Genomic DNA, 26,189 nt, shown 5'->3' on the forward strand with positions numbered 1-26,189 from the left:
AAAGGCACCCACAAAAACAAAATATGGACCTAAATTACAAGTACTGTTAATAATGTTGGGGTTGAGAAGCGCACTCCAACAGTTTAAAGCTGTTTGTATGAGAAATGATCAATGCATTATTTTACAGAACATGTTTTGAAACAATTACCATTTAATTTCGTATCACGGCACATGTAGGCTATTAGCATATCTTTGTCAGTGTGTTTTGTGGTGTTAGGAATTGTTTTTCTGCGCATTTTCGCACTAACTCCCACCTCCTGAGCTGGCCTAAGATTTGAGCCTGCCGTACTCCAATGTCGATATTGATAAATCTCAAAGTCACCGTGGGTTTGGGTGTACGCAAGGTGTACTCTGGAAATTTGGTGTTCGCACTTTTGATAAATGAGGGCCATTGTGTATAGAGGTGGTAGGCGGTGCTTAATATAATGACGGGCGAGTTGCGCGTGCTTCTAGTAAACACAGAAACTGGCGAACGGCGATCTTTCAAATCAGCTTTGACGGCGAATCTGGAAGACTTGGAGTTAGCTTTTCTCTGAGAAAATAATAAAGAACGTCACTGTGAAGTCATTCTTAAGAAGGGAAGATGTGTTCTGAGTTTTGACGACCGGATACGGCGAAAGTTTAATCTGCTTTGCTTCCCCTTCGTTGCTCTGTTTGGTTGTAGTGATATCTAACTCCGTGCACGGCATGCAGAGAGAATGTTGAAAATGTTGAAAATGTTAATCCCCTGTCATCTCCTGGAACACCATTTTTTTGTCTTAATATGTCATATTAGCAGAACACATTTTACACATGGGGAAAACCATTTGTTTAGTTGGTTTTGTCTTAAAGGTGGCATAGAATGGAAAACTCTTCCCCCTTCAAGCACTGGCAATACCCGCAATCCTGTGGGCACAATTAAAACCCTGAAAGCCCTGAAACACAAAGCAGAGGGGCAGGACGGAGCAAGGAGCTTGGAGGGAGCCAGAAGAGCAGGCAGCTCTGGCATAACCTCTGTGGCCGTGACAGGAAGAGTGGCTAGCTCAGGGGAGCCAGCAGGGAAGTCTGTGTAGCCCAAAAACACAAATGGCAGAGGACTGCCTCCTCAGCCGTGACAGGGATGATTAGGATGGCGTCAGTGGCTCTGACAGGAAAAGCATGCTCTGGGATGGATTCTCATATGCAGAGAATGCATATGGCTCTTTTACCTCCATGACCACCATACCTGGGATCTCTGGGACCACCGGACTATATGAAATGGTGGAAGCCTTCTTCATCTTCCTCCGTTTACTAGAATAAGGGGGGCAGTCAAGGACACCTCAAGAAAAACTGAACTGAGTGCGTAAAAGATTTGTTCCTTTTCATTCCCCCCAAAAAATCGAAGCAGTTTGAACTGCAACACACTTTTGAAATAGACAGTCTATTTCATGCTATTTGGAGCCCTCCAAAATCACTGGAGGAACATTCACTAAAATATAATGAAATGATTGACATTTTGTCCAAATACACAACTACATTTGAATGGATGTCAAGGAAGAAAGATGCTTTTCTGCACACATAATGGTGTAGTTACAGTCACTGCTAGCCAGCCAAACCTTGACCCCCTTTTGTCAAGGTAATGTGGGTGTCTACAACAGGAAATCAATTTGCACCCTAGCTTTTATCCATTTAATAGATGAAAATATGAAAAATCATGCCAGGTCTTTTTTCACATTTTAATAGATGTTCTTAAAAGGTGGGAAACGGTCTGACATTGATTTTAACAGACATCACATAAATGAAAGGTGTAATTTCTGGTTTTATAGACATTTCACAGTGCATCGACTAGGCCTCATTCATAAAACATGAGCAGAACATTTCTGTGTAAATTGTTCATAAATCCAGTTTTACTAATTATTACATTTTTCAGAGAAATTGCTCATGTTTCATGTGTTTGTGATATCTGAATACTCATGGCAGCTGTTTAATTCTCTTAGTTTTGCCTGGAAAAATCCACATAACTGTATATTTGTATACACTCTTATAAGAATTTCTTGTTTTTAAATGCCAGTTTTTCTCCTACAATTCTGATCTTAGAATGGTGGTTAAAATCTGAAATCAAACCGATTATCCCTGCTACATATCTGACACACTTTTGGCTCCAACATACCTGACCTCTTTAAAAACAGTGAAAGTAAGTCAGACTTAAAAGAAAACTACATGTGTCATTTCACTCATCTGGGAACTGAAACAAGGCCAGTAGGCCATTGCTTGTGGCTTTCATTTCATCTGAAATTAATGATTAGCTGCAAGTGAATCTGCTGGGACAGAGCCAATTTGATATTTTTTCTTTCACAGGTCTGCTGGGAACATATGGAGAAACTTTGCATTTGACATGATAAAACAAATATGAGTATCATTATGTTGAACTGACAGCTCACTGCTGTATGCTTCCTTCTCATAACCCTTCAAATTGATGTTCGTGTCTACCAACATGATTAACTGCAGGTACAAAGCAAGTCTGAAATCTCTTTAACAATGTTAAAGCATTAGATTAGCTGTCCCTGCTGAAGACCAGCAAGAAACCCATGCTGGCTAAGCTACTTGGTTAAGCTAGTCAGTGGCATACACAGACCTCCACAGGGGCAGGGTCAATAGCCTTCAGTTGTTTTTTAGTTGTTTTTTTCAACAATATATTTACTGTAACTTCTCTTATAGATATGGTTACTTGTGTAACATGTAGAATTTTAAATCTTTGCGCTTCCACAAGAACCAATGAAGATCATTCTTGTGTGTCACAGCATGTTTAAGCTGCCACAAGAACCAATGAGGATCATTGTCATGAGTTATGAAGCACATTTGAGCTTCCTCAAGGACCAATGACGTTCATTCTTGTGTGTATGCGGCACGCTTGATCCTCTGCAAGAACCAATGAGGTTCATTCTTGTGTGTTACGCAGCACATTTGAGCTTCTGCAAGAACCAAATGAAGTTCATTCTTGTGTTACGCAGCATGTTCGAGATTCTGCAAGAACCAGTGAGGTTCATTCTCATGTCACGCAGCATGTTCGAGCTTCTGCAAGAACCAATGAGGTTCATTCTCGTGTTACACAGCATGTTTGAGCTTTTGCAAGAACCAATGAGGTTCATTCTTGAGATATGCAGCATATTTGAGCTTCTCCAAGAACCAGTGAGGTTCATTCTCGTTACACAGCACGTTTGAGCTTCTGCAAGAACCAATGAGGTTCATTCTTGAGATATGCAGCATATTTGAGCTTCTGCAAGAACCAGTGAGGTTCATTCTCGTTACACAGCACGTTTGAGCTTCTGCAAGAACCAATGAGGTTCATTCTCGTGTTACACATGTTCGAGCTTCTGCAAGAACCAGTGAGGTTAATTCTTGAGTTACGCAGCATGTTTCAGCTTCTGCAAGAACCAGTATGGTTCATTCTCATGTGTTACACAGTAGGGTTGATCTTCCACAAGAACCAATGAGGTTCATTCTCGTGTTATACAGCATGTTCGAGCTTCTGCAAGAACCAGTGAGGTTCATTCTCGTTACACAGCACGTTTGAGCTTCTGCAAGAAAGAAAGGGGTTCATTCCCGTTACACAGCACGTTTGAGCTTCTGCAAGAACCAATGAGGTTCATTCTCGTGTTACACAGCATGTTCGAGCTTCTGCAAGAACCAGTGAGGTTCATTCTTGAGTTACGCAGCATGTTTGAACTTCTGCAAGAACCAGTGAGGTTAATTCTTGAGTTACGCAGCATGTTTCAGCTTCTGCAAGAACCAGTGAGGTTCATTCTCATGTGTTACACAGTAGGTTTGATTTTCCGCAAGAACCAATGAGGTTCATTCTCATGTTACACAGCATGTTTGAGCTTTTGCAAGAACCAATGAGGTTCATTCTCATGTTAAGTAGCATGTTTGATCTTCCGCAAGAACCAATGAAGTTCATTCTCATTACACAGCACGTTTGAGCTTCTGCAAGAACCAATGAGGTTCATTCTTGTGTTACACAGCATGTTCGAGCTTCTGCAAGAACCAATGAGGTTCATTCTTGTGTTACACAGCATGTTCGAGCTTCTGCAAGAACCAATGAGGTTCATTCTCATGTTAAGCAGCATGTTTGATCTTCCGCAAGAACCAATGAGGTTCATTCTCGTTACACAGCACGTTTGAGCTTCTGCAAGAACCAATGAGGTTCATTCTTGCGTGTTACACAGCACGTTACACAACACGTTTAAGCTTTAACAAAAACCAGTGAGATTCATTCTCGTGTTACGCAGCACATTTGAGATTCCGCAAGAATGAATTCACCGATCAAACAGGTTAGGTTGATCTTCTGTTTATGTTTGCTGATCAATGTTTATATGTGAATAAAAGCCTAAATTCAATCTGTTCATCATATAAAGCGATCAAGTATATTAAGAATATTTGGACTAAACTGCTCAATTCATATGGATTAGTTTTAAAATCTCTTTATGAACGTTTTGAAGCATCAAACATTAGTTGCATGGACTTTCAATTGAGCTCTCAGATTTCATCAAAAAGTCTTTAAATGTGTTTCCAAGATGAACGAAAGTTTGAACAAGATGAACAAGTACTTGTTTGGAATGACATGAGGCTGGGTTTTTCTGTGAACTAACAATGTAAGGATGTCCATCTTCCCCTGTATCTTGAGGATGCGGACAACAAAGTTGCATGAGCATATATTGCGATCAGATGTTCAGAACACAGCATATACTCAGCATGAAGCCTTTTCTTTCATAGTGTGTGAAACATGAAGCATTTGCTGCAGATATGCTGATGATTCACCACTAAGTGTTGATAATGTTATTCCTCCATCTTCCTCCATCCCCTCCCCCTTCACTGCCTCTCAGAGCTCAGTTCAGTGCTGTGTGTAGGTGTTCATGTGTGGGTGAGCCCATATTCATTTCATGTTTGCATTTCAGCTTTTCCACTGGCAGGTACAAAGAAGCCAAATTGTGAAATAATTAATAGTGTTTGGTCATGTTACTGATTGATAGAAATGTACGCCATGTCACAAAGGTACAAACATAATTGCTTATTATGACATATGTGAAACACATGGTTAAAAAAAGCCTTTGTGTTAAAGACAAAAGTAAAATACACTAGAATAAAATGGTAAAATCTTGTTAAATCTAAAGACGCAGATTAGTATTAAACATACGGTCTTATTTTTTGATTCCCAATATGCTTCAAAAAAGGACATGATATAGATTCTCTATTGATGATTAGGAAGCATTGCATAAGTTCTTTTGAATCACATATTAAAAGCTCTTGTAAGAAATGTTGTTTATGAAAACGATAATGAAACAGGCTCCTCTCCGTTCCTGTGGCTGATATGAAGGATTTGTTGATTTAAATCATAATGTACAATAGTACGGACGTGCTGCAGCTCTGGAGGCTACAGAAAGATTCACAACCTTGAATTTTCACACCATTTACACCCCCGAGCAATGCTTTCATCCACTCACCCACTCAATCGCTCCATGGCTCGCTCTCTTTCTGACGCTCGCTTTTTCCTTTTTCCTCTTTCCTCTTCCATACTGTAATTATTATTCTCTTATTCAAATTTATCTTCGAGTTCCTGACTTTTAAGTTCCTCCTGAATACTAATAATCGTCTTAGTGCTCACAGATATTTTTGTCACATGCATTTATCACTCTGACATTTCTGGGAAGTGCTCGTACTGGTGAAACTGCTCTCACTGTTCGCACAGCATGCCAAAGTGCCCACTTCCCATTTCTTTTGTGAGGGTTCTTCAGACCCTTTAAATATCAGGATGAACAGGTGACACTTCTGAAGTGACCTGCCTGCGTGACATCCTACCCTGACACGTTATCATATAGCCTCAACTAATTTAAGAATATAATCTAATCTTAACACTTTGTTTTTCTATTATAAATTCATTTCAATCAATTAATGCTTTAGGTGCCATGAAGTAACAAGATTTCTTTTTACAGCATTTACTAATCTAGTGCTCATTCATGTTATGATAGATGTAGCCTATGCTAATAAATATTAATTATACCTAATGTATTATAGGGTTAGTTGACCCAAAAATTTAAATTTGCCAATGGTTTACTCACCCTCAAGTCATCCTAGATGTATATGACATTCTTCTTTCAGACAAACACAACCAGTGTCATATTAATAAATGTCCTGGCTCTTCCAAGCTTTATAATAGCAGATAATTTTGCTCTGTTTATAAAAGTACATCTGCCCATCATAAAACTTTTCCACGTGGCTCTGGGGGAGTTTAGAAAGGCCTTCTGAAGCGAAGCGATGATGTCCATATTTAAAACTTCATACTTCCGGCTTCTTCTGTATTCAACTTACGGAAAAAGTTTAGCTCCACCGCCTCTCGGGGTTCAAAATGCTTAAGCTGATTACACAACAGTTACGCTCGTCAGACATAGCATAAGCATTTTGAATTGTAAGAGGCACAGGGCTACATTGTGGCAACATTGTTGCAAAACGCTAAATACGTACCAATATATACACTGCAGTTTCCAACAGAAATTAACACTTGAGGCAGTAAAACAGCAAGCACTTTTTATTGTTTTCATTCACACTTATGCTGACACAATATTAAGTTATGACCTCAAAACTTTTCTTTTTTTAATCATAGTGCATGATTTGTAAATGAATACATTTTGGAGTTTGCATCACTTAACCAGCTCCATATGTTCAGCTTTTCTGACATACCAAAATTGCTTGATAGCTCAGCTGGTACAGAATTGTACTTGCAATGCTGAGAGCTCGGGTACGAATCCCGTGAAAGACGAATCACGTTAAAGGAGCTCAAAGACAAGAGTTCAAAACACAAGCTAAAATGGCATGGTTACGAGGGTTTAGTATAGGTGTATGTTATTTAACATGATGTAGCTTTTAGTGCCACTCATGGACATTTCAATTCAGAACTGCAATGATAAAAACAATGTAATAAAACCTAGCCAGATTCACATTAATCTGTTCCGGAAAAAAAATAAATGCTTTAAGCACCACTCACTCGATTTTACTTTGAAGCTGTTACAAAATGTGCATGATGCAGTGCATTTTGCGTTTAGCAAAAATGTTGCCACAGGCACACTTTTACCATAACCCATGTAGTTACCTTATATTTCTTGGGTAAGTACACGTACTGTAAAATAAAATGTAACTGCAAATTTTACTATCACTGTTTAGAGCATCACAACATTTGAGGAGTCATAAATGTACATTAGTGTATATTTAAAATACATTTTTTTCACCTTTCTTAAAGTGCAGTTAACCTTTTATCTGCCAACATTTAAAAAAAAGTTGCCAACCAGCGCCAGCGTTTTTCATAATTTTCACAAAAACTGAATGGTGCATAGAATATGTTGTTGTATGAATATCCGAGCATGCAAAAAAAAAGAGCAGACTCTTTGCTTTAAAAAAAAAAAGTTTAAAAAAAGCATCTATTTTATTCTAGCTTAATGCATTCCTTTTTTTAGCAACACTTGATTATGAGTAAGTTTCATAAAAAAAGCAACATTTTGAACAAAAAGCTGAGAAAATCAAGAAAATCAAGACCGCAGAGCCCTAATCAAACACAGATGAAGTAAATCGAGTCCATCAATGGTCCTAATGCTTGCACTCATCCTGAGTCCACATTTCATTCAGTAACATTAGGCAGTTTTGATTTATATGATGTTTTAATGTTGATGATCTCGTTAATTTACATATGCATCTGCTTACATGCGATCTTGTTTTTCCTCCGTCTGTGTTTTGATCAAGAGAACTCATTCAAAAGATGCATAACAGCGCCTCCTAGCGTATAACAGTGAAAACACGGAAACTCTAAAAATTCCGTGTTTGTCAGGGAAAGCATTTTCTTACAAATAACGTAAAATTCTGTTTTTGGTGGGGAAAGAGTTAATGGATGATTTTAAGATTCAAGGGTCTGATTTAGGCTACATTTAACAGCTGTTTTGATAGAGCCATATATAACTTTTCCTGTGTGTGTGTGTTGTTTTTCCTCAGGATTCTGGCCACTGCTGGTTCTCATATGAATATTCCAGTGGATCTGAGAACCCTGAGGGCTGTGCGTGTGCTAAGACCCCTCAAACTAGTCTCGGGTATTCCCAGTAAGTTACTCATCCTATTCCCACTACATATAATAATCAAAATCATCAAGGGTGGTGTCCAAACTCAGTCCTGGAGGGTCACTGTCCTGCAGAGCTCCGACTTGCCTCAACACACCTGTCTGGAAGTTTCTAGTAAGCCTTGTAATTTGATCAGGTGTGTTTAATTGGGGTTGGAGCTGAACTCTGCAGGACAGTGGCCCTACAGGAGCAGAACTGGACAATGTCATCTTGTTACTATTGACACACTAGTATTAAAAGTACAAATGTTTTGGCAAGAAGTACTTTGTACTAATCCAGATAAATTCTACCAGGTCTACAGATAGTTCTGAAGTCCATTATGAAAGCGATGGTCCCCCTGCTGCAAATCGGTCTTCTGCTCTTCTTTGCCATCCTGATGTTCGCCATCATTGGTCTGGAGTTTTACAGTGGCAAATTACACCACACTTGCCTACCCTCTCCAGATATACTAGGTATGGAGAATCTTTTCGGTATTTATCTCAAATGAATCAGGAGTGTAATAGTTGTAATATGGCAAACGTAATCCAGCTGCCATGTAGTATGCAATTTAAAATCTGCCATCTTTGATCTTGGGTGTTCAGTTCTGCAGAAAGGTTTTTAAATGGTGCTTCCAAGTCCTCATGGGAAGTTTGTATACTTGTTTGTAATTGGCAGTTACGATGTCAAGTCACTTTGGTCGGTACAAAATGCCTATGTACCATTTTTTCATTCAACTTTTGAAGGTGCTGTATATTGAATCATTATATAGGCCAATATTGTGTATACACAATACATTTTTAATGAAATTAATTAAATAATGTACAGGTTAATTCATGTAATTAGTCACAGTTAATTGCATATGAATATAGGCTGAGATAGCGAATATTTTGGCTATTAGCACAAAAAAAAGGGGGGGGGGGTCCCCCTTGGTAGAAATCACGCTCGGAGCGCGGTGGAAATCGTAATCGTGAGGGCACTGTGGTGCGATCGAAAAGGGCACTTTTTCGCAGGGGATTTGAAAGTGAAAGATCCCCCCCCAAGCGCACACACACACACAGCCACACCCTGAACCGATACCGATTCACGAGTTCACAATTACATCGAATTTATAGAGAGTAAATTTAAATGCATATTTGGCGTGCTGTCCGGGTAAAGGACTTCAAGCTCAGACTTCGGCCCCAACCCAGATACATTCCTCCCCCACTAAGCCCCCCGCCCCCCTCCCCCCGCAGGATCCAGCAGGAACGTTTGTAGCTACAGCTGTGGTAACTACAGCAGATCTGGCAACCCGGATGTCGAAACACTACTGACTTTGTGATTGGTAGATAGGTGGAGGGTGAGGCAACACTCCTTTTACTGGCATTTGACACTTAGCGAGTGTTAATTGTATTCTCTGGTTGTGGAATATCTGTGCTGGGTTTTACTTCTTTTATCATGCTTCAGAATAGTGCTGTGTGACTGTCTTCAGTTCTGTTAATGCAAAGTCATGATCGATGCAGTGTATAGTAGCACCTAGATAGTTGTTATTCCTGACTGAGGTCAGATAATCTCTGGTAGGGCTACATATTTAGCATGAGCTGATACATCTACCTTGTATTATTATTTTTCTTCTGTCATACAGCTTCTTTATATGACAATACTGTCATATTTTATGCATGCAACTTTTTGTTTTAAATGAAAAACAGTCTCAGTACATACTCTGCTTTTATTACATCTGCTATATTTTCTCACTGACATGCACCCGACTTGGAATATTAGGCCTTAAAGAAAGTTCCCAACTTGTAAAATCTAACTTACAGTCATGACTTGAACGCACCATAATCCACTCACCTAAATCCAACTGCCATGTGACTTGGCCTCTTGAAAAAGATTGCCACTGTGATTGGCTGAATTAACATTTCTGAATGACTATCAATGAAGAAAGATGTCAGCAGAGAGTAACAAGGTCATACTTGACAGCAAACTGTTTAGGTGTAACTGAGGTGAAATCTAGGGTGTTTCTTAATTGGAAAGCCGCATCCTTGGTTGCAAAACTAGGTTTCCACATCGTTATGCTCCTTCGAAGACTCAACTTTAAGCATCCTTGGACGGCAGGCTTCGTTCCACGCCCTTTATTCAGCGTATTTTGAAGGATGCATCGTGTATCCCAGACGTTTAAAACAAAAAAAGTTATACTTTTGGCAAATGCAAGGGAATTTTTTACACAAAAAAGTGCTGATAAATGATGTGCGCCTCTTGCTCCTTTGTAAGATCACGCAAGGTAAATGGGTGACATCTAGTGGAGAAGACTAGTAATAAGATTTACGTTAATCTTATGTTCAATGTTAGCGGAAATAAATATTGAAAAAAATCGATTCGTGGCCTTTGAGAATCGATTCTGAATCAACCAGATTTTAAAAACCGATTAATCGAAAAATATTATATATATATATATATATATATATATATATATATATATATATATATATATATATATATATATATATATATATATATATATATATATATATATATATATATATATATATATATATATTCTGTGGCAAAGGATAGAATATTATACAATTTCTTAAGATGATGATCTTATCCAACACCAGTGAGTCCACTAAAATTCAACTGAATATTAAAGATATTTTCAATTTCCGCAAGCACCAAAAACTAATACCTTTGCAGTCTGTTACATGACTACAGACAAAGTGCCTATTTCAGTTTTCCATTCTACAATTTAATGCTGGGGAGGACTCTAGTATAGATACAGCATTCCATTTGAGAAACACCACTAAATGCAGTCTGTCACAGCAGATACTGCCCCCTTTAGACTAGGAGGATGGCATCATACACAATTCTAAATCTTTCCAAAAACTCTACTGTAAAACAGGTATGGGGAACATTGATTCTGGGGAGCCACTTTTGCAGAGTTTAGCTCCAACCCTGAAAGAAAAATACTCTCGCCCGCCTGTATCTTTAGTAATCCTGAATACTTTGATTGGCTTTCATGAGTGTTTGATTAGGGTTGGAGCTAAACTCTGCAAGAGAGTGACCCTTGCTCTAAAGTCTCCCACTATGTGATTTTTATGTAAACTTATGTACACAGCAAAAAACATGTTGGGAGATTTATCACCACGGGTGTTAAAATTATCACTTTCCGGGTGAACATACAGGTCCGTCTTTGCTAGTGTTAAAACAACACTGACGAAAGTGTTCGTTATACAAACACTGTGTTAGTGTTTCTTTTTAGTCACTCAAGGTGTTGAGAAATGTATTACTCATAAGTGTACATTTAACACTTTATGGTGATTAATCTCACACACCCAGTGTATTTAATGTTTATTTAATGTAAATACTTAAATACTAAAATGGCACTGTGAATGAAATTAAAAACAATTTATATATATTATTTTATTTTTTCCCCCAAAAAATCAAGTGACTACAAATTTATTTGAATATTTATTGAAATTGTAATATATCAATTCCAATACATTTATGTATTTGGCAGACACTTTTATCCAATGCGACTTACACTGCATTCAATACCATTTTTAATTAAAAAAAACATTTTTGTCAGTTCTTGCTTTCGCCGGGAATCGCTACAGTAAAGCCATTGTAGTCACACATACAATTGAATAAAACAATTTCTTGTTATACTCCAATGCTATAACATCTTACCATGATAAATCTCTACTGCGTTTCAAACAAGATTAAACAAAGAAACATTCCTCAAGTAATGTTTTAATTGAAAATACAAAAATTCAACATTGTATATATTAAATCAACCTTAATGTTAAAAAACTGTCTGGTTTGTAATTCATTCTGATAAAAAATACTATTCCTTTATAAATTAATACATTTACATTTGGCAGATGATTTTATCCAAAGAGACTTACATTGCATTCAATGTACGCATTTTTACATTTTGTCAGTTCTTGCTTTCCCAATTCATCGATCCCACGATCTTGGCATTGATAGCGCTCCTCAAAATCATCCAAACACATAGTATCGTTCCTGTTAAAGAGACAAATTTGGTTAAAACAAACACATTAAAAAAATCTAGGATATAAAGTTTCAAACATCTTCAATCAACAAGCAGAGATACTTACATAGCCTGTCTTCCTTTCAGGATCGTTTAGGTTTGTAGAGTAATAATGCCAAGGGCATAGATTGTGGCCTTAAGTGGTTTCCTTCTGCAATAATAAACAATATTCCATGAAACAAAAATCCTCCAAAGCAGAAAGCAAACTAAAAGACTCAAAATAATCAGGTCACTTTGTGTTTTACTTCAGGTTATCTTTATTCCAACACATAGCAAGAAAATGTTATATTCAAAACATAAGCACTACTGTTACAGATTTACAATACAACTAGAAAAGGCTAGAACTAAGTTGTACAGAAAAAATCGCGCATGGAAGGGCACTAATGCATGTCTGCTCAACTAATACAAAATAAGACGAAAAATGTCAAATAGTATGAGTGTGCAATGTCGTGGAATGTATACGCCAAAACTCATTTCGGCGTGCATATGATACGCACTTTATGGCGTATATATGACACGCTCTCTTGGGTAGGTTTAGGGTAGTGGGGTGGGGGGTTCGTATGTATAATACGCCAAAAATTGCGTATCATATGCACGCAAAAAACAGCGTATCATATGCACGCCAAAATGAGTTTTGGCGTATACATTCCACGACATTGCACACTCGTACTCGATCTTGAGTTTCTATATGACTGAAGCAGTTCATGAAGAAAAGCGTGTCCTACGATGTTTTCGACATTTTGGAGCGCTGTACAGAATGGTCGGCGTATGTTATCAAAGTACAACGAGAAGATTGCTAGAACACAGAGCATTTCACTCGCAAAATGTTGCAGTCCGATCAGTATGCGCAGCGCCGACAATGATGGAGCGCGCTATCCGTGGGTGCTCGGCCAGAGATCGAGCCCCGGCGTCACACAAGAAAAAAAAATTAAGAGCAATTAATTCATTCGATTAACGTCTGCTTTCTCATTTGAATGACATTTCAAAACACCAGAATTAACTCGTAGTTACGGGGTGAAAGATATAAACGGTCTTATAAAGGTTGGAAGCCCTAAAGATACTGAACGTTATGCCAAATGAGAAGAAATAACTATCCAAGTCCAGTGAGTTAAAAAATGACACATAATGTTAATGCTGCTACATTATTACAAAATTAATACAACGAAATTAAGTCACTTACGTAAATCTCGTCCTCCATTAACGAATTTAGTGTGTTAGTGGGGGTTATTCAGTTATGTTAAACTGAATGGCGGATCAAAAGCGCGCTAAATTTAAACTGAGGTAAAAAAAAAAAAAACGCTAAGAGTTAAGTCAACCACATCGGCTACGTTACTCATTATACAAGCTCATTAATAAATCACAAGTTGATAAGATAATAATACTATACTATACCTTGTCCTTGTAACCGTTGTGTGCAGGGAAATCCATAAAGATGGAGAGACCGAAGGATGAGCTGGGAAATTTAAAATGCTCTGCACATGCGCAGATGTTGATTGTTAACACCCAAAGGAAACACTGTGCTTCATCACCCAAAGGAAACACTGTGCTTTAACACTAAACAAGTGATAAAGCATATAATATTTGTAAATTAACACCAGATTTTATCACTAGATGCCCAACACCAGGTTTTTATCCCTCAGTAATTTGCTGTGTATTGTGTGCTGTAAAGCAAACAAATTAAGCATACTGCTTTCACCAATATATCATGTTCAGTTACTTAATGCTTAGTAAAAAAATATAATACTGATGTTTATCAAAAAGATGACAGTTAGCATGAAGTTTTTGCAATCTTTTGAATTGCTGTATCTGTGTAGTCACTGAATCCATCATATAACACTCCTCTCTCCGTTCTTTCAGATAATGAGACCGTGGACTCTTCTGAGGTTGAGTTTGCGTGTGGAGTGAGGAAGTGTCCAGATAAATACACCTGCAGTGGCTCATGGATCGGGCCCAATGACGGCATCACTCAGTTTGATAACATCTTGTTTGCAGTGCTAACAGTATTTCAGTGCATTACCATGGAGGGATGGACAGCCGTCCTCTACAATGTGAGTTCATGCAGTTTTATAGCTGATTGGATTTATGTTTACATTGATAGAATGCTCATGGTTTATCTTTTGGCATCCTCATTAACCTATGCCAACTTAACATATGAAGCTGTAGTGCCTGCAGTGATTTATGCAAATATGACAGTATCTTGACTTCAACTGCAATGTCTTTGCTGAATAGCTGAATATCTAATGTGATTTATTTATACACAATTTTGCTCCTTCAAGGAGAAAACAATTAAATTAGTGTTGAAATCATATTGTAAATGTCTATATTGCATTTATTCAAACATAATGTTTACTTTGCAAAGAGCAAGCATGTACAGTCCCCTCCAAAAGTATTGGAACAGTGAGGACTATTCCTTTATTTTTTCTGTAGACTGAAAACATTTGGGTTTGACATCAAACAATTTATATGAGACAAAAGATCAACATTTCAGCTTTTATTTCCAGGTATTTACATCTGGATCTGATACACAACTTAGAAGATATAACCTTTTGTTTGAACCCACCCATTTCTCATGTGACCAAAAGTATTGGAACAGATTAACTTAAAATAGATTAAAGTGAATAAGACTTAATATTTAGTTGAAAATCCTTTGCTTGCAATAACTGCATCAAGCCTAAGACCCATTGACTTCACCAAACTTTTGCATTCTTCTTTTGTAATGCTTTTCCAGGCTTCCACTGCAGCCTCTTTCAGTTGTTGTTTGTTTTGGGGGGTTACTCCCTTCAGTCTCTTTTTTAGCAGGTAAAATGCATGCTCTATAGGGTTTAAGTCTGGAGATTGACTTGGCCAGTCTAAAACCTTCCACTTTTTGCCCCTGATGAACTCCTTTGTTGCTTTGGCACTGTGTTTTGGGTCATTATCTTGCTGCATGATGAAGGATCTCCCAATCAGTTTGGTTGCATTTTTCTGTAAATTGGCAGACAAAATTTTTCTGTACACTTCAGAGTTCATTTTGCTGCTGCCATCATGTGTTACATCATCAATGAAGATCAATGAGCCCGTCCCAGAAGAAGCCATGCAAGCCCAAGCCATGACATTACCTCCACTGTGTTTCACAGATGAGCTTGTATGTTTGGGGTCATGAGCAGATCCTTTTTTTCTCCAAACTTTAGCCTTTCCATCACTTTGGTAGAGGTTAATCTTTGTCTCATCAGTCCATAAAACTTTGCCCCAGAATGTTTGAGGCTTGTCTCTGTAGTTTTTGGCAAATTCCAGCCTGGCCTTCTTATTCTTCTTGCTAATGAGAGGTTTGCATCTTCTGGTGTAGCCTCTGTACTTTTGTTCATGAAGTCTTCTGCGGACAGTAGACTGTGATACCTTCACTCCTGCCCTCTTGAGGTTGTTGCTGATGTCACTAACAGTTGTTTTAGGGTCTTTCTTTACAGCTCTCACAATGTTTCTGTCGTCAACAGCTGATGTTTTTCTTGGTCTACCCATTTGAAGTCTGTTACTTAGTACACCAGTGGTTTCTTTCTTCTTCAGGACATTCCAAATGGTTGTACTTGCTATGGTTAATGTTTGTGCAATGGCTCTGATTGATTTTCCATCTTCTCTCAGCTTCACAATTGCTTGTTTTGCACCCATAGACAGCTCTCTGGTTTTCATGTTGGTTACACGTCTAACTATAAATGAAGTCTGCACAGGCAAAACCCAAATCTGAAACTGAGTGCAGACATTTAGTGCTATTTATTGTTTGAATAATCAATGTAATAGGACACACCAGGGCAACAAAACACACCTGTCAGTCACATGTTCCAATACTTTTGGTCACATGAGAAATGGGTGGGTTCAAACAAAAGGTTATATCTTCTAAGTTGTGTATCAGATCCAGATGTAAATGCCTGGAAATAAAAGCTAAAAGATTGATCTTTTGTCTCATATAAATTGTTTGATGTCAAACCCAAATGTTTTCAGTCTACAGAAAAAAATAAAGGAATAGTCCTCACTGTTCCAATACTTTTGGAGGGGACTGTATATAGTTTATAGTCAAATATATGACTATAAACTATATACATGTCTAACCATATATATATATATATATATATATATATATATATATATATATATATATATATATATATAGCCACTCGTATAGTCAAACTATATATATATATATATATATATATATATATATATATATATATATATATATATATATATATATAGCCACAAGTCCAACAAAAACTATTCAGACACCTTCAACATTTTCTCCTATTATCACAGTTTATTTGCTATTTTTGGGGGCATATTATTTTACAGTACTTTATTTTACTAGCCTCACTTGCAGGAATTAACTATAGTGTCCTGCACGCACTATTACAAAAATTGTATATGAGAGAGAGAGAGAGAGAGAGAGAGAGAGAGAGAGAGAGAGAGAGAGAGAGAGAGAGAGAGAGAGAGAGAGAGAGAGAGAGAGAGAGAGAGAGAGAGAGAGAGAGAGAGAGAGAGAGAGAGAGAGAGAGAGAGAGAGAGAGAGAGAGAGAGAGAGAGAGAGAGAGAGAGAGAGAGAGAGAGAGAGAACGCAGAATCTAACCATAATCTTCAGGTGATAATTTTCCAAAGTAAATTTATTTTTTCTTTATACATTGATTATTGTCATTTCTCCACAGACTAATGATGCTTTGGGTCCCACATGGAACTGGATATATTTCATTCCTCTCATCATTATAGGCTCATTTTTTGTGCTCAACCTTGTTTTGGGTGTCCTTTCTGGGTAAGAATTTCCTCAATATTTTCCAAAAAGTTTTTATGTATGATTATTTTTCCAAGGCCATGTTGTTCCAAACCTGATTTCATTTTTGCCATGAAACACAAAAGGAGAAAGTGTAATAATGAAATGTAAAAATTTACATTGCCTTAACTCATCAAAATAAGTTAAGCCATTTTCAACTCTTTTTTTAATAAGTTATACAAGATCCATCTCATTATTGTTACGTTATAACTAAAGAAAACTGAGGTGAGGTCTCAAATGCAGAAAAGGAGTGATTTATTAACAAAAGATAAGCATGAACACAAAACAAAAACCCACAAAGGGGGAAAAACACATAATCAGAAATAACCAAACACAACTTAAACATACCAAAAAGGAATAACAGGGAGCCGGGAGACGTAGACATGACAGGGATCCAACAAAGACTAACAAACACAAGGAGCTTATAAAGGGAAGAAATCAAAAGAGAACAGGTGGGAAAAATCAAACACTAATCAGATAACAAGGGGGAGGGACAATGACAAGATGAAGATGACAATGACAAAAAAACACTAATCAGATAACAAGGGGGAGGGACAATGACAAGATGAAGATGACAATGACAAAAAAACACTAATCAGATAACAAGGGGGAGGGATCAGACAATGACAAGAGCACATGCTCAACATAACAAAACCCACATGTGCACACAAGACAGGACAGGCATGTGACAATTATTTAAAATCAGTTTAATGTAATTTAAGCTTAAATGACTTAAAGGGTTAGTTCACCCAAAAAATGAAAATTATGTCATTAGTTACTCACCCTCATGGCGTTCCAGACCCATAAGACCCATTCATCTTTGGAACACATATAAAGGTATTTTTGTTGAAATCCAATGGCTCAGAAAGGCCACCATTGGCAACAATGACATTTCCTTTCTCAAGACCCATAAAAGGTACTAAAGACATTGTTACAAAGTCCATCTCACAACAGTGATTCTACAATAATTGTATGAAGCGACAAAAATCGTTTTTGTGCGGAAAACCCCCCCTAAATAACGACTTTTTTAGTGATGGCGGATTTCAAAACACAGCTTCCTGAAGCCTCGGAGCGTTATGAATCAGTGTATCGATTTAGAGGTTCGGATCACCAAAGTCACATGATTTCAGCAGTTTGATGGATTGATGGATGGGTGGATTTCAGCCATCACTATATAAGTCGTTATTTAAAAAAACTATTCTCGTCGCTTCATAAAATTATTGTAGGATCACTGTAGTGAGATACACTTTGTAACGTCTTTAGTGCCTTTAATGGCTCTTGAGAGAGGTAATGACATTGTGGCCAATGGAGGCCTTTCTGAGCCAACAAAAATATCTTAATTTGTGTTCGGAAGATGAACGGAGGTCTTAGGGGTGTTGAACAACATGAGGGTAAGTAATTAATGACAGAAATTACATTTTTGGGTGAACTAACCCTATCCCAGTTGATTGTACTTAAAAGTTTAAAGCTAATCAAAGAAGTACCAAGGAGCCATATAGTAGATGTCTTATAGCTTTTGAATCCTTGCATAAAACATATTGAAAGCTAAAGTTCCCTTTCATTTTAATTGCATGGAAAAATGCAGATAGAAAAGTAAATTCCAAGTAGGCCTAAATGTTGATAGATTTTTCATTCTTTTGTGAACTAATCATTAATCTTACTTATTCTTATCCAATAATTTCAGGGTTTGATATGCAAAAACAAATGCTTATTAGTTTTGTAGTTTTCGCTCAATGAGAGAATTGTTGCCTTCTGGTGAGCCTGCAGTCGTGGGTGGGCTGAAAACCACACACTCTGGATGATTGGTTCACTAGGGATTGATTACTGTACTCTTTGCCTCATTCAGCCTCCACAGTGTTTCTTAGCTGTCCATGCCCTTTATAGACTGTAAAAGGTCAGAACTTATAAAGCACTTAATTGATGCCAATTCTATTGATCGTTTACTGAATTCATTTGTGAATGTGTGTAAATTACACTTCATTTTGTAAATATTTCTGTAGGGAATTTGCTAAAGAGAGAGAGAGGGTGGAGAACAGACGTGCCTTCATGAAGCTTAGACGACAGCAACAGGTGGAGAGGGAACTCAACGGCTACCGGGCCTGGATAGACAGAGCAGGTACAAGTCAGAAGCATGTATTCATTAAAACCCTAAATATTGCTGGTTGTGCTATTCTACAAATGTCCAGACTTGGATTTGAGGACTTGGTCTGTGTTGACAATACTGCTTGCAAGACTTTGCAATCGTACATTGTTTCTTGTTGTCAAGCAATAGAACAGTAGCATGCTTACAGAGCTTGAAATGAAGGAACAACTGTTGCCAAAATGAGTCAGGATGGAAACCGGTGTCATGGTTCTGTATACTTTGTTAGTGTTTGCATTGGTTGGTTGGTTAGTCACGTTTCATTGATGTTGATCTGTGATGTGTTATTATTCATGTCTACATATTTTGTTATCTATTTTAGCCAGAATTACCTTTTTAGCCATTTAATTATTTTGGAGCATTTTGTAATTAGTATTTTTTTACAAAAATAAATTAAATGTCATTTGTAATTATTGTAATGTCATTTTATTTAGCATATAATAACTTTCATCCCCAGTTTTAAAAGGACCATACACAAATAAAATATCACTAAAACTAGCCAGTTTTCAGCTAGATGCAAGAAAATCAAATCTCATGACATCCTATTAACCCTTTTCACATTTCCTTGTTTCTCATAAGTGGAAGTCATCATAAACATTTTATAGCGGTGAATGAGAAACTACATTAAATACATTTTTTTGTGTTCCCGTTTGCTCAAAAAAAAGGAGAAAGATTTATAACGGCAGTACGAAGAGAGAAACATGTCAACTTTACAGTCATAGCAGTTTTTTCTAGTTTTTTTCTAATATAATACAAAGTATACACTCAAAAAATGCTGGGTTAAAAACAACTGAAGTTGGGTTGAAAATGGACAAACCCAGAAATTGGGTTGTTTGAACCCAGTAAATAGACCCATTCAAACAACCCAATTTCTGGGTTTGTCCATTTTCAACCCAACTTGAGTTGTTTTTAACCCAGCATTCTTTAGAGTTTAGTGTCATATGTACATAGATTAAAAAAATAATAATAATAATAATAATAATCCAAGTAGTAAATCCTCAGATCTAAACGATTATATTCTGAAATTCTATACTCTTACTTATCAAACTTCACAGTTGCTCTCGCATTTTGATTGTATTTTCCAATGACAAATTTCTGGTATTTTAATTAAACACATTTTTCATAGCAGTTTTATGTATTTTATTTAAATATATTTGATGAGTAAGTATTCGTAATTTGTAATAGTAATTTTTGATGTATTTGTGCCTATTTCTGATTTTAGCGTATTGTTTGTACCGATCAGGCACAACATTATGAATGAAGTGAATAACACAGATTATCTCTTCATCACAGCACCCATTAGTGGGTGGGATCTATTTGGTCCTCAAAGTTGTTGTGTTAGAAGCAGGAAAAATGGGCAAGCGTAAGGATTTGAGCAAGTTTGATAAGGGCCAAATTGTATTGTATTGACTAGACGACTGGTCAGAGCAGAGCATTTTCAGAGCACCTCCAAAACTGCAGCTTGTTGCATATGGGGCTGCATAGCCGCAGTGTAGCCGCAGAAAGCGGGCACGTGAGCATCAGAACTGGACCACGGAGCAATGGAAGAAGTTGGCCAGCTCTGATGAATCACATTTTCTTTTACATCACGTGGATGCATGGCCAGGTGCATGTGCGTCGCTTACCTGGGGAACACATGGCACCGGCTTGCACTATCGGTAGAAGGGAAGCCGGCGGAGACGGAGTGACACTTTGGGCAATGTTCTGCTGGGAAACCTGTCACAAAACAAAAATGGTTCAGGAATGGTTTGAGGAGCACAAAAACGAGTTTGAGTCAATACGACTTGGCCTCCAAGTTCCCCAGATCTTAATCCAATTGAGCAAAAGGGGGACCAACACAATATTAGAAAGGTGGTCATAATGTTATGTCTGATCAGTCTATGTTTTATATTTTCTCATGTTTTTTGTCATATGTTGTGTTTATTTAAGGGATGGGAAACAAGCCTGCAATACATGGGATTGTAAGAGTCAAAGCATTGTCTCTTTGAAATAATTTGATTTGTGGCAATCCATTCTCTCTACCAACTCTTCACATATGGATTCTCGTTCAGGACCCCTTGGCGTCACATTGTAATGCTCCAGAAGTTAATGCTGGTTCTAAACAAGGTCACTAGCTGAGCAATCACACCAAGGTTAATTTTAAAGGTCCCATTCTTCGCGTGTTTTCGAAGCTTTGATTATGTTTACAGTGTGCAATATATCAATCACATAAACGTCACACAACTGTGTGTGATAGGTGCGTAGGAGAGCAGGACAAAAAAGTCCAATTATCATCAAATGAAAAGGAGAAGTCCCGCACACTATCAACTCGCAATTAGAAAAGATTTATTGTTTCATTGCAACGTTTCGATCTTTCGATCTTCCTCAGGCATACCTATTAACTAATATTACTAATGTGAACTAACTCATTTATAAATGATTAATGCATCACCAACTAATGAAGATTCTGCATGATAATAGTAATCATTAAATTGTTATTAGTTAAATGTGTCATAATGTATTAATTCCTTAATAACATATTATATTAACAAAAAATTTAAATGAATGTATTAATTACCACAAGGGGTCAAAGCCATGCATTTCAACTTCCAGTTGTCTGATTTAATTAATCATTAGTTCATGATTTATAAAGTTATCATTATGTTATGACTTGTTGAGGCACATGACTATTGACTAATTTAAAATTAATTCAAAACCCATAACCACATTTACATATTACTTAATTAATTAGTTAATAGTCACGTGCCCCAACAAGTAAAGTCATAACATAATGATACCTTTATAAATCATTAGCTAATGATTAATTAAAGCAGACAACTGGAAGTTGAAATGCATGGCTTTGACCCCTTGTGGTAATTAACATGTTAATTTAAATTATTAGTTTATGTAATATGTTATTAAGGAATTAATACATTATGACATCTTTAACTAATAACAATTTAATGATTACGTAATCTAGTGATCATGTAGACTCTTCATTAGTTGCTGACGCAGTAATCATTAAACAGCACTAGGTAACTTTTCAACCTTCATAATATATTTTCATGACTCTTGTGATGATACATCGACTTACAATAGGTTGAATGATACGTCTGCCATAGCCTGACGGGGTCTGTATTGTTTTTAATCGTACTTTTAAACTTCGGGTTTTGGATAGTAACCCGAGCTCAAAAAGAACTACAAAATTTGAATGCTTTACGGCATATACTTCACTTCCACCACCACCCACACTTCCTTAAATTCGGACCTTTGAGCCCAACTTTGTTCATCGGATACGATAGTCATGTCCGAAGCAGCACAGACAAATAAGAAAAGGTTTTGTTGGAGGAAAGCAATAAGAGGAAACGAAAAAGTGATGGGATTAAAGGCAGGACGAGGATCAACATTGGGCCAGCGTTTGCTCGTTGGCGTGAGCTGAAGTGATTACCTACCACTCAAACATTGAATTGAAGTATCATATAGATTCTGTAAAACGGTAACCAATAGACTACTATAATGATGCTGGCTTGTAAACGTGAGCATCGCGATTATTTGGCGTTTGAAAAAAATAAAACCCATGAAATTATATTCATATGGCATCCTGAAACATATGCCACTGACTGTACCTGGGATGAAGACATTTCACACGCGACGCCAGAAGAGCACCTGCATGTGAACTCCTGCAGTGTTCAGGGTAACTGTTAATGCTGCATGCCTGCACCAACCCGCGGGGCCGCTTTTATGAAGTTATTTGGCCCACCCCACACCACTGTATATATTTTTACAACCCGCCCCGCACCCACGACCATTAAATAAACATACGGGGTCCGCGGGTTATGAGACGACCCGCGCATCACTAGTTCAGGGCTATCAGGGTTGTCATGTCAACAAATGCACGCGCGATGGCATCCCCTGTTGTAGGATGATTTAATAAATGAGTTAGTTCACCATTAGTAATACATTAACTAATGATTATCTGTGCATTAATTAAGCATGAATTAATACATATTAGTGCACCCTTATTGTAAAGTGTTACAATAAGTTTTTTTCCCCCTTAGGTTTGGACCAAATGAACCAAGCAAACTGAATTGTGAATACATCATTTTTCAAGGGTGTCACGTCACAGACAAGGGAAAAGGGTGCGAGGACTCAAGTGCAGAAAAAAGATGATTTATTTACAAAAACAAAACATAAACTCAAAACAAAACCCACGAGGGGGAAAAACAAATAATAGAATAATATAAATACAAACTTAAACAAACCAACAGAATCACGGGGAGGACGGAAGACGCAGACATTACACAAGGATCCAACACAGACTGACAAACACAAGGAGATTATAAAGGGAACAAACAAGGCAGATAATGAGGGAGAACAGGTGGGGCAAATAAACCAATAATCAGATAACAAGAAGGGCGGGGTGACAGTAGCACATGCAAGACATGACAGAACCCACATGTGCACACAAGACAGGACAGGCATGTGACATTACCCCCTCCTTAAGGAGCGGCTACCAGACGCTCCACTAGGGACGGGCGGGACAGACCAGGGAGGGACGGGAGGGACAGACCAGGGCGGGGCGGGAGGGACAGACCAGGGCGGGGCGGGAGGGACAGACCAGGGCGGGACGGGAGGGACAGACCAGGGCGGGACAGACCAGGGGGGCACGGGAGGGACAGACCAGGGGGGCACGGGAGGGACAGGAGAAACAGACAAGGAAGGAACAGACAAGGGAGGGGTCAACAAGGGACACATGAGGAAAACAAAAAGTTCAGGCACCCAGGGCGGCGCAGGGAGAGCAGGACGCCTCAGCGGCGCAGGGAGAGCAGGACGCCTCAGCGGCGCACGGAGAGCAGGACGTCTGGGAGGCGCGGTGAGAGCTGGACGCCTGGGAGGCGCGGTGAGAGCTGGACGCCTGGGAGGTGCGGTGAGAGCTGGACGCCTGGGAGGCGCGGTGAGAGCTGGACGCCTGGGAGGCGCGGTGAGAGCTGGACGCCTGGGAAGGCGCGGTGAGAGCTGGACGCCTGGGAGGCGCGGTGAGAGCTGGACGCCTGGGAGGCGCGGTGAGAGCTGGACGCCTGGGAGGCGCGGTGAGAGCTGGACGCCTGGGAGGCGCGGTGAGAGCAGGACGCCTGGGAGGCGCGGTGAGAGCTGGACGCCTCAGCGGCGCACGGAGAGCAGGACGCCTCAGCGGCGCACGGAGAGCAGGACGCCTCAGCGGCGCACGGAGAGCAGGACGCCTCAGCCGCGCACGGAGAGCAGGACGCCTCAGCGGCGCACGGAGAGCAGGACGTCTGGGAGGCGCGGTGAGAGCTGGACGCCTGGGAGGCGCGGTGAGAGCTGGACGCCTGGGAGGTGCGGTGAGAGCTGGACGCCTGGGAGGCGCGGTGAGAGCTGGACGCCTGGGAGGCGCGGTGAGAGCTGGACGCCTGGGAGGCGCGGTGAGAGCTGGACGCCTGGGAGGCGCGGTGAGAGCTGGACGCCTGGGAGGCGCGGTGAGAGCTGGACGCCTGGGAGGCGCGGTGAGAGCTGGACGCCTGGGAGGCGCGGTGAGAGCAGGACGCCTGGGAGGTGCGGTGAGAGCAGGACGCCTGGGAGGCATCTCCGGCCCAGCGGCGTCCACCGGAATGCGATCCACCAGCACAGGGACCACCGGAACACTATCCACCGGAACAGAGACCACCGGCATCGGGACCACCGGAACACGATCCACCGGAATAGAGACCACCGGAACACGATCTACCGGTACAGGGACCTCCGGAACACGATCCACCGGAATAGGGACCACCAGAACACGATCCACCGGCACAGGGACCACCGGAACACGATCCACCGGCACAGGGACCACCGGAACACGATCCACCGGCACAGGGACCACCGGAACACGATCCACCGGCACAGGGACCACCAGAACACGATCCACCGGCACAGGGACAACCGGCACAGGGACCACCGGAACACGGTCCACCGGCACAGGGACCACCGGAACACGATCCACCGGAATCGGGACCACCGGAACACGATCCGCCGGTACTGGGACCACCGGCATGCGATCCGCCGGCACTGGGACCACCGGCACAGGGACCACTGGAGCTGGGACCACAAGAACAGGCACGGAGGGAGCCTTCCTTCTCCTCCTCCTTTTACAGACCACCGGAGCTTGGGCCACTGGAACTGGGGCCACTGGAACAGGAACCACCGGAGCTATCCAGCCCCTGGTCCTAGAGGGACTGGAGTCCAGCTGTTCCACAAACTCCCAAAAGTCCGGGGTTCCCATTCTCTCAACCTCCATGGGGCTGAGAGGCATGTCCAGGCAGAGGTTAAACACCTCTGCCTTCTCTGTCTCATTGAGGTACAGGTGATGCACCTCAATAAGGAATTTGCAGGCGAACTCTCTTACACCCGCCCCCTGTTGGCGGATGTATTTAGAGTTCACCTGCCGCATCACCTGTACGTGCCTGGTTAGCTCCATAGTTCAAAGAGCAAACAACAAAAATAAACAATCCTCTTGCTGAGTCCTCTATGGTTGGATCCTTCTGTCACGTCACAGACAAGAGAAAAGGGTGCGAGGACTCAAGTGCAGAAAAAAGATGATTTATTTACAAAAACAAAACATAAACTCAAAACAAAACCCACGAGGGGGAAAAACAAATAATAGAATAATATAAATACAAACTTAAACAAACCAACAGAATCACGGGGAGGACGGAAGACGCAGACATTACACAAGGATCCAACACAGACTGACAAACACAAGGAGATTATAAAGGGAACAAACAAGGCAGATAATGAGGGAGAACAGGTGGGGCAAATAAACCAATAATCAGATAACAAGAAGGGCGGGGTGACAGTAGCACATGCAAGACATGACAGAACCCACATGTGCACACAAGACAGGACAGGCATGTGACAAAGGGATCCTGACTAAGTGTCCATATGTGACGAGTTGGGAGTGAGAACGTGTTGCTAAGAGAGACAGAGCTTATAAGAGACAAAAGGCATTCACTAGTCAACAATGACTTGATAGCAAAACAAAGTAATCAGAGAAGGGTGGGTGAAATGTTCTGGAGGAGATGTAGGAAGACAGAGAGGAAATGTGGTCGTGTGTTCTTGAGACCAGTGGAAACAAGATATCACAGGATTTTTTGATGCTGCTTA

The 26,189-nt window shown here is 39.8% G+C and overlaps 1 protein-coding gene across 1 annotated transcript in view; it reads left to right on the forward strand.

Annotated features, from left to right (window-relative positions):
- The window catches only part of cacna1eb (calcium channel, voltage-dependent, R type, alpha 1E subunit b), a 145,462-nt gene that overhangs the window by 29,944 nt on the left and 89,329 nt on the right, over positions 1 to 26,189 (forward strand). The window contains exons 4-8 of the mRNA XM_067452214.1: positions 7,993 to 8,096; positions 8,408 to 8,566; positions 13,981 to 14,171; positions 16,791 to 16,894; positions 18,913 to 19,028. Of these exons, the coding sequence (XP_067308315.1) occupies positions 7,993 to 8,096; positions 8,408 to 8,566; positions 13,981 to 14,171; positions 16,791 to 16,894; positions 18,913 to 19,028 (674 nt within the window). The remainder of the gene's footprint in view (positions 1 to 7,992; positions 8,097 to 8,407; positions 8,567 to 13,980; positions 14,172 to 16,790; positions 16,895 to 18,912; positions 19,029 to 26,189) is intronic.

This window comes from Pseudorasbora parva, chromosome 9 (genome assembly GCF_024679245.1).
Source record: "Pseudorasbora parva isolate DD20220531a chromosome 9, ASM2467924v1, whole genome shotgun sequence".
NCBI classification, from domain to species: domain Eukaryota; kingdom Metazoa; phylum Chordata; class Actinopteri; order Cypriniformes; family Gobionidae; genus Pseudorasbora; species Pseudorasbora parva.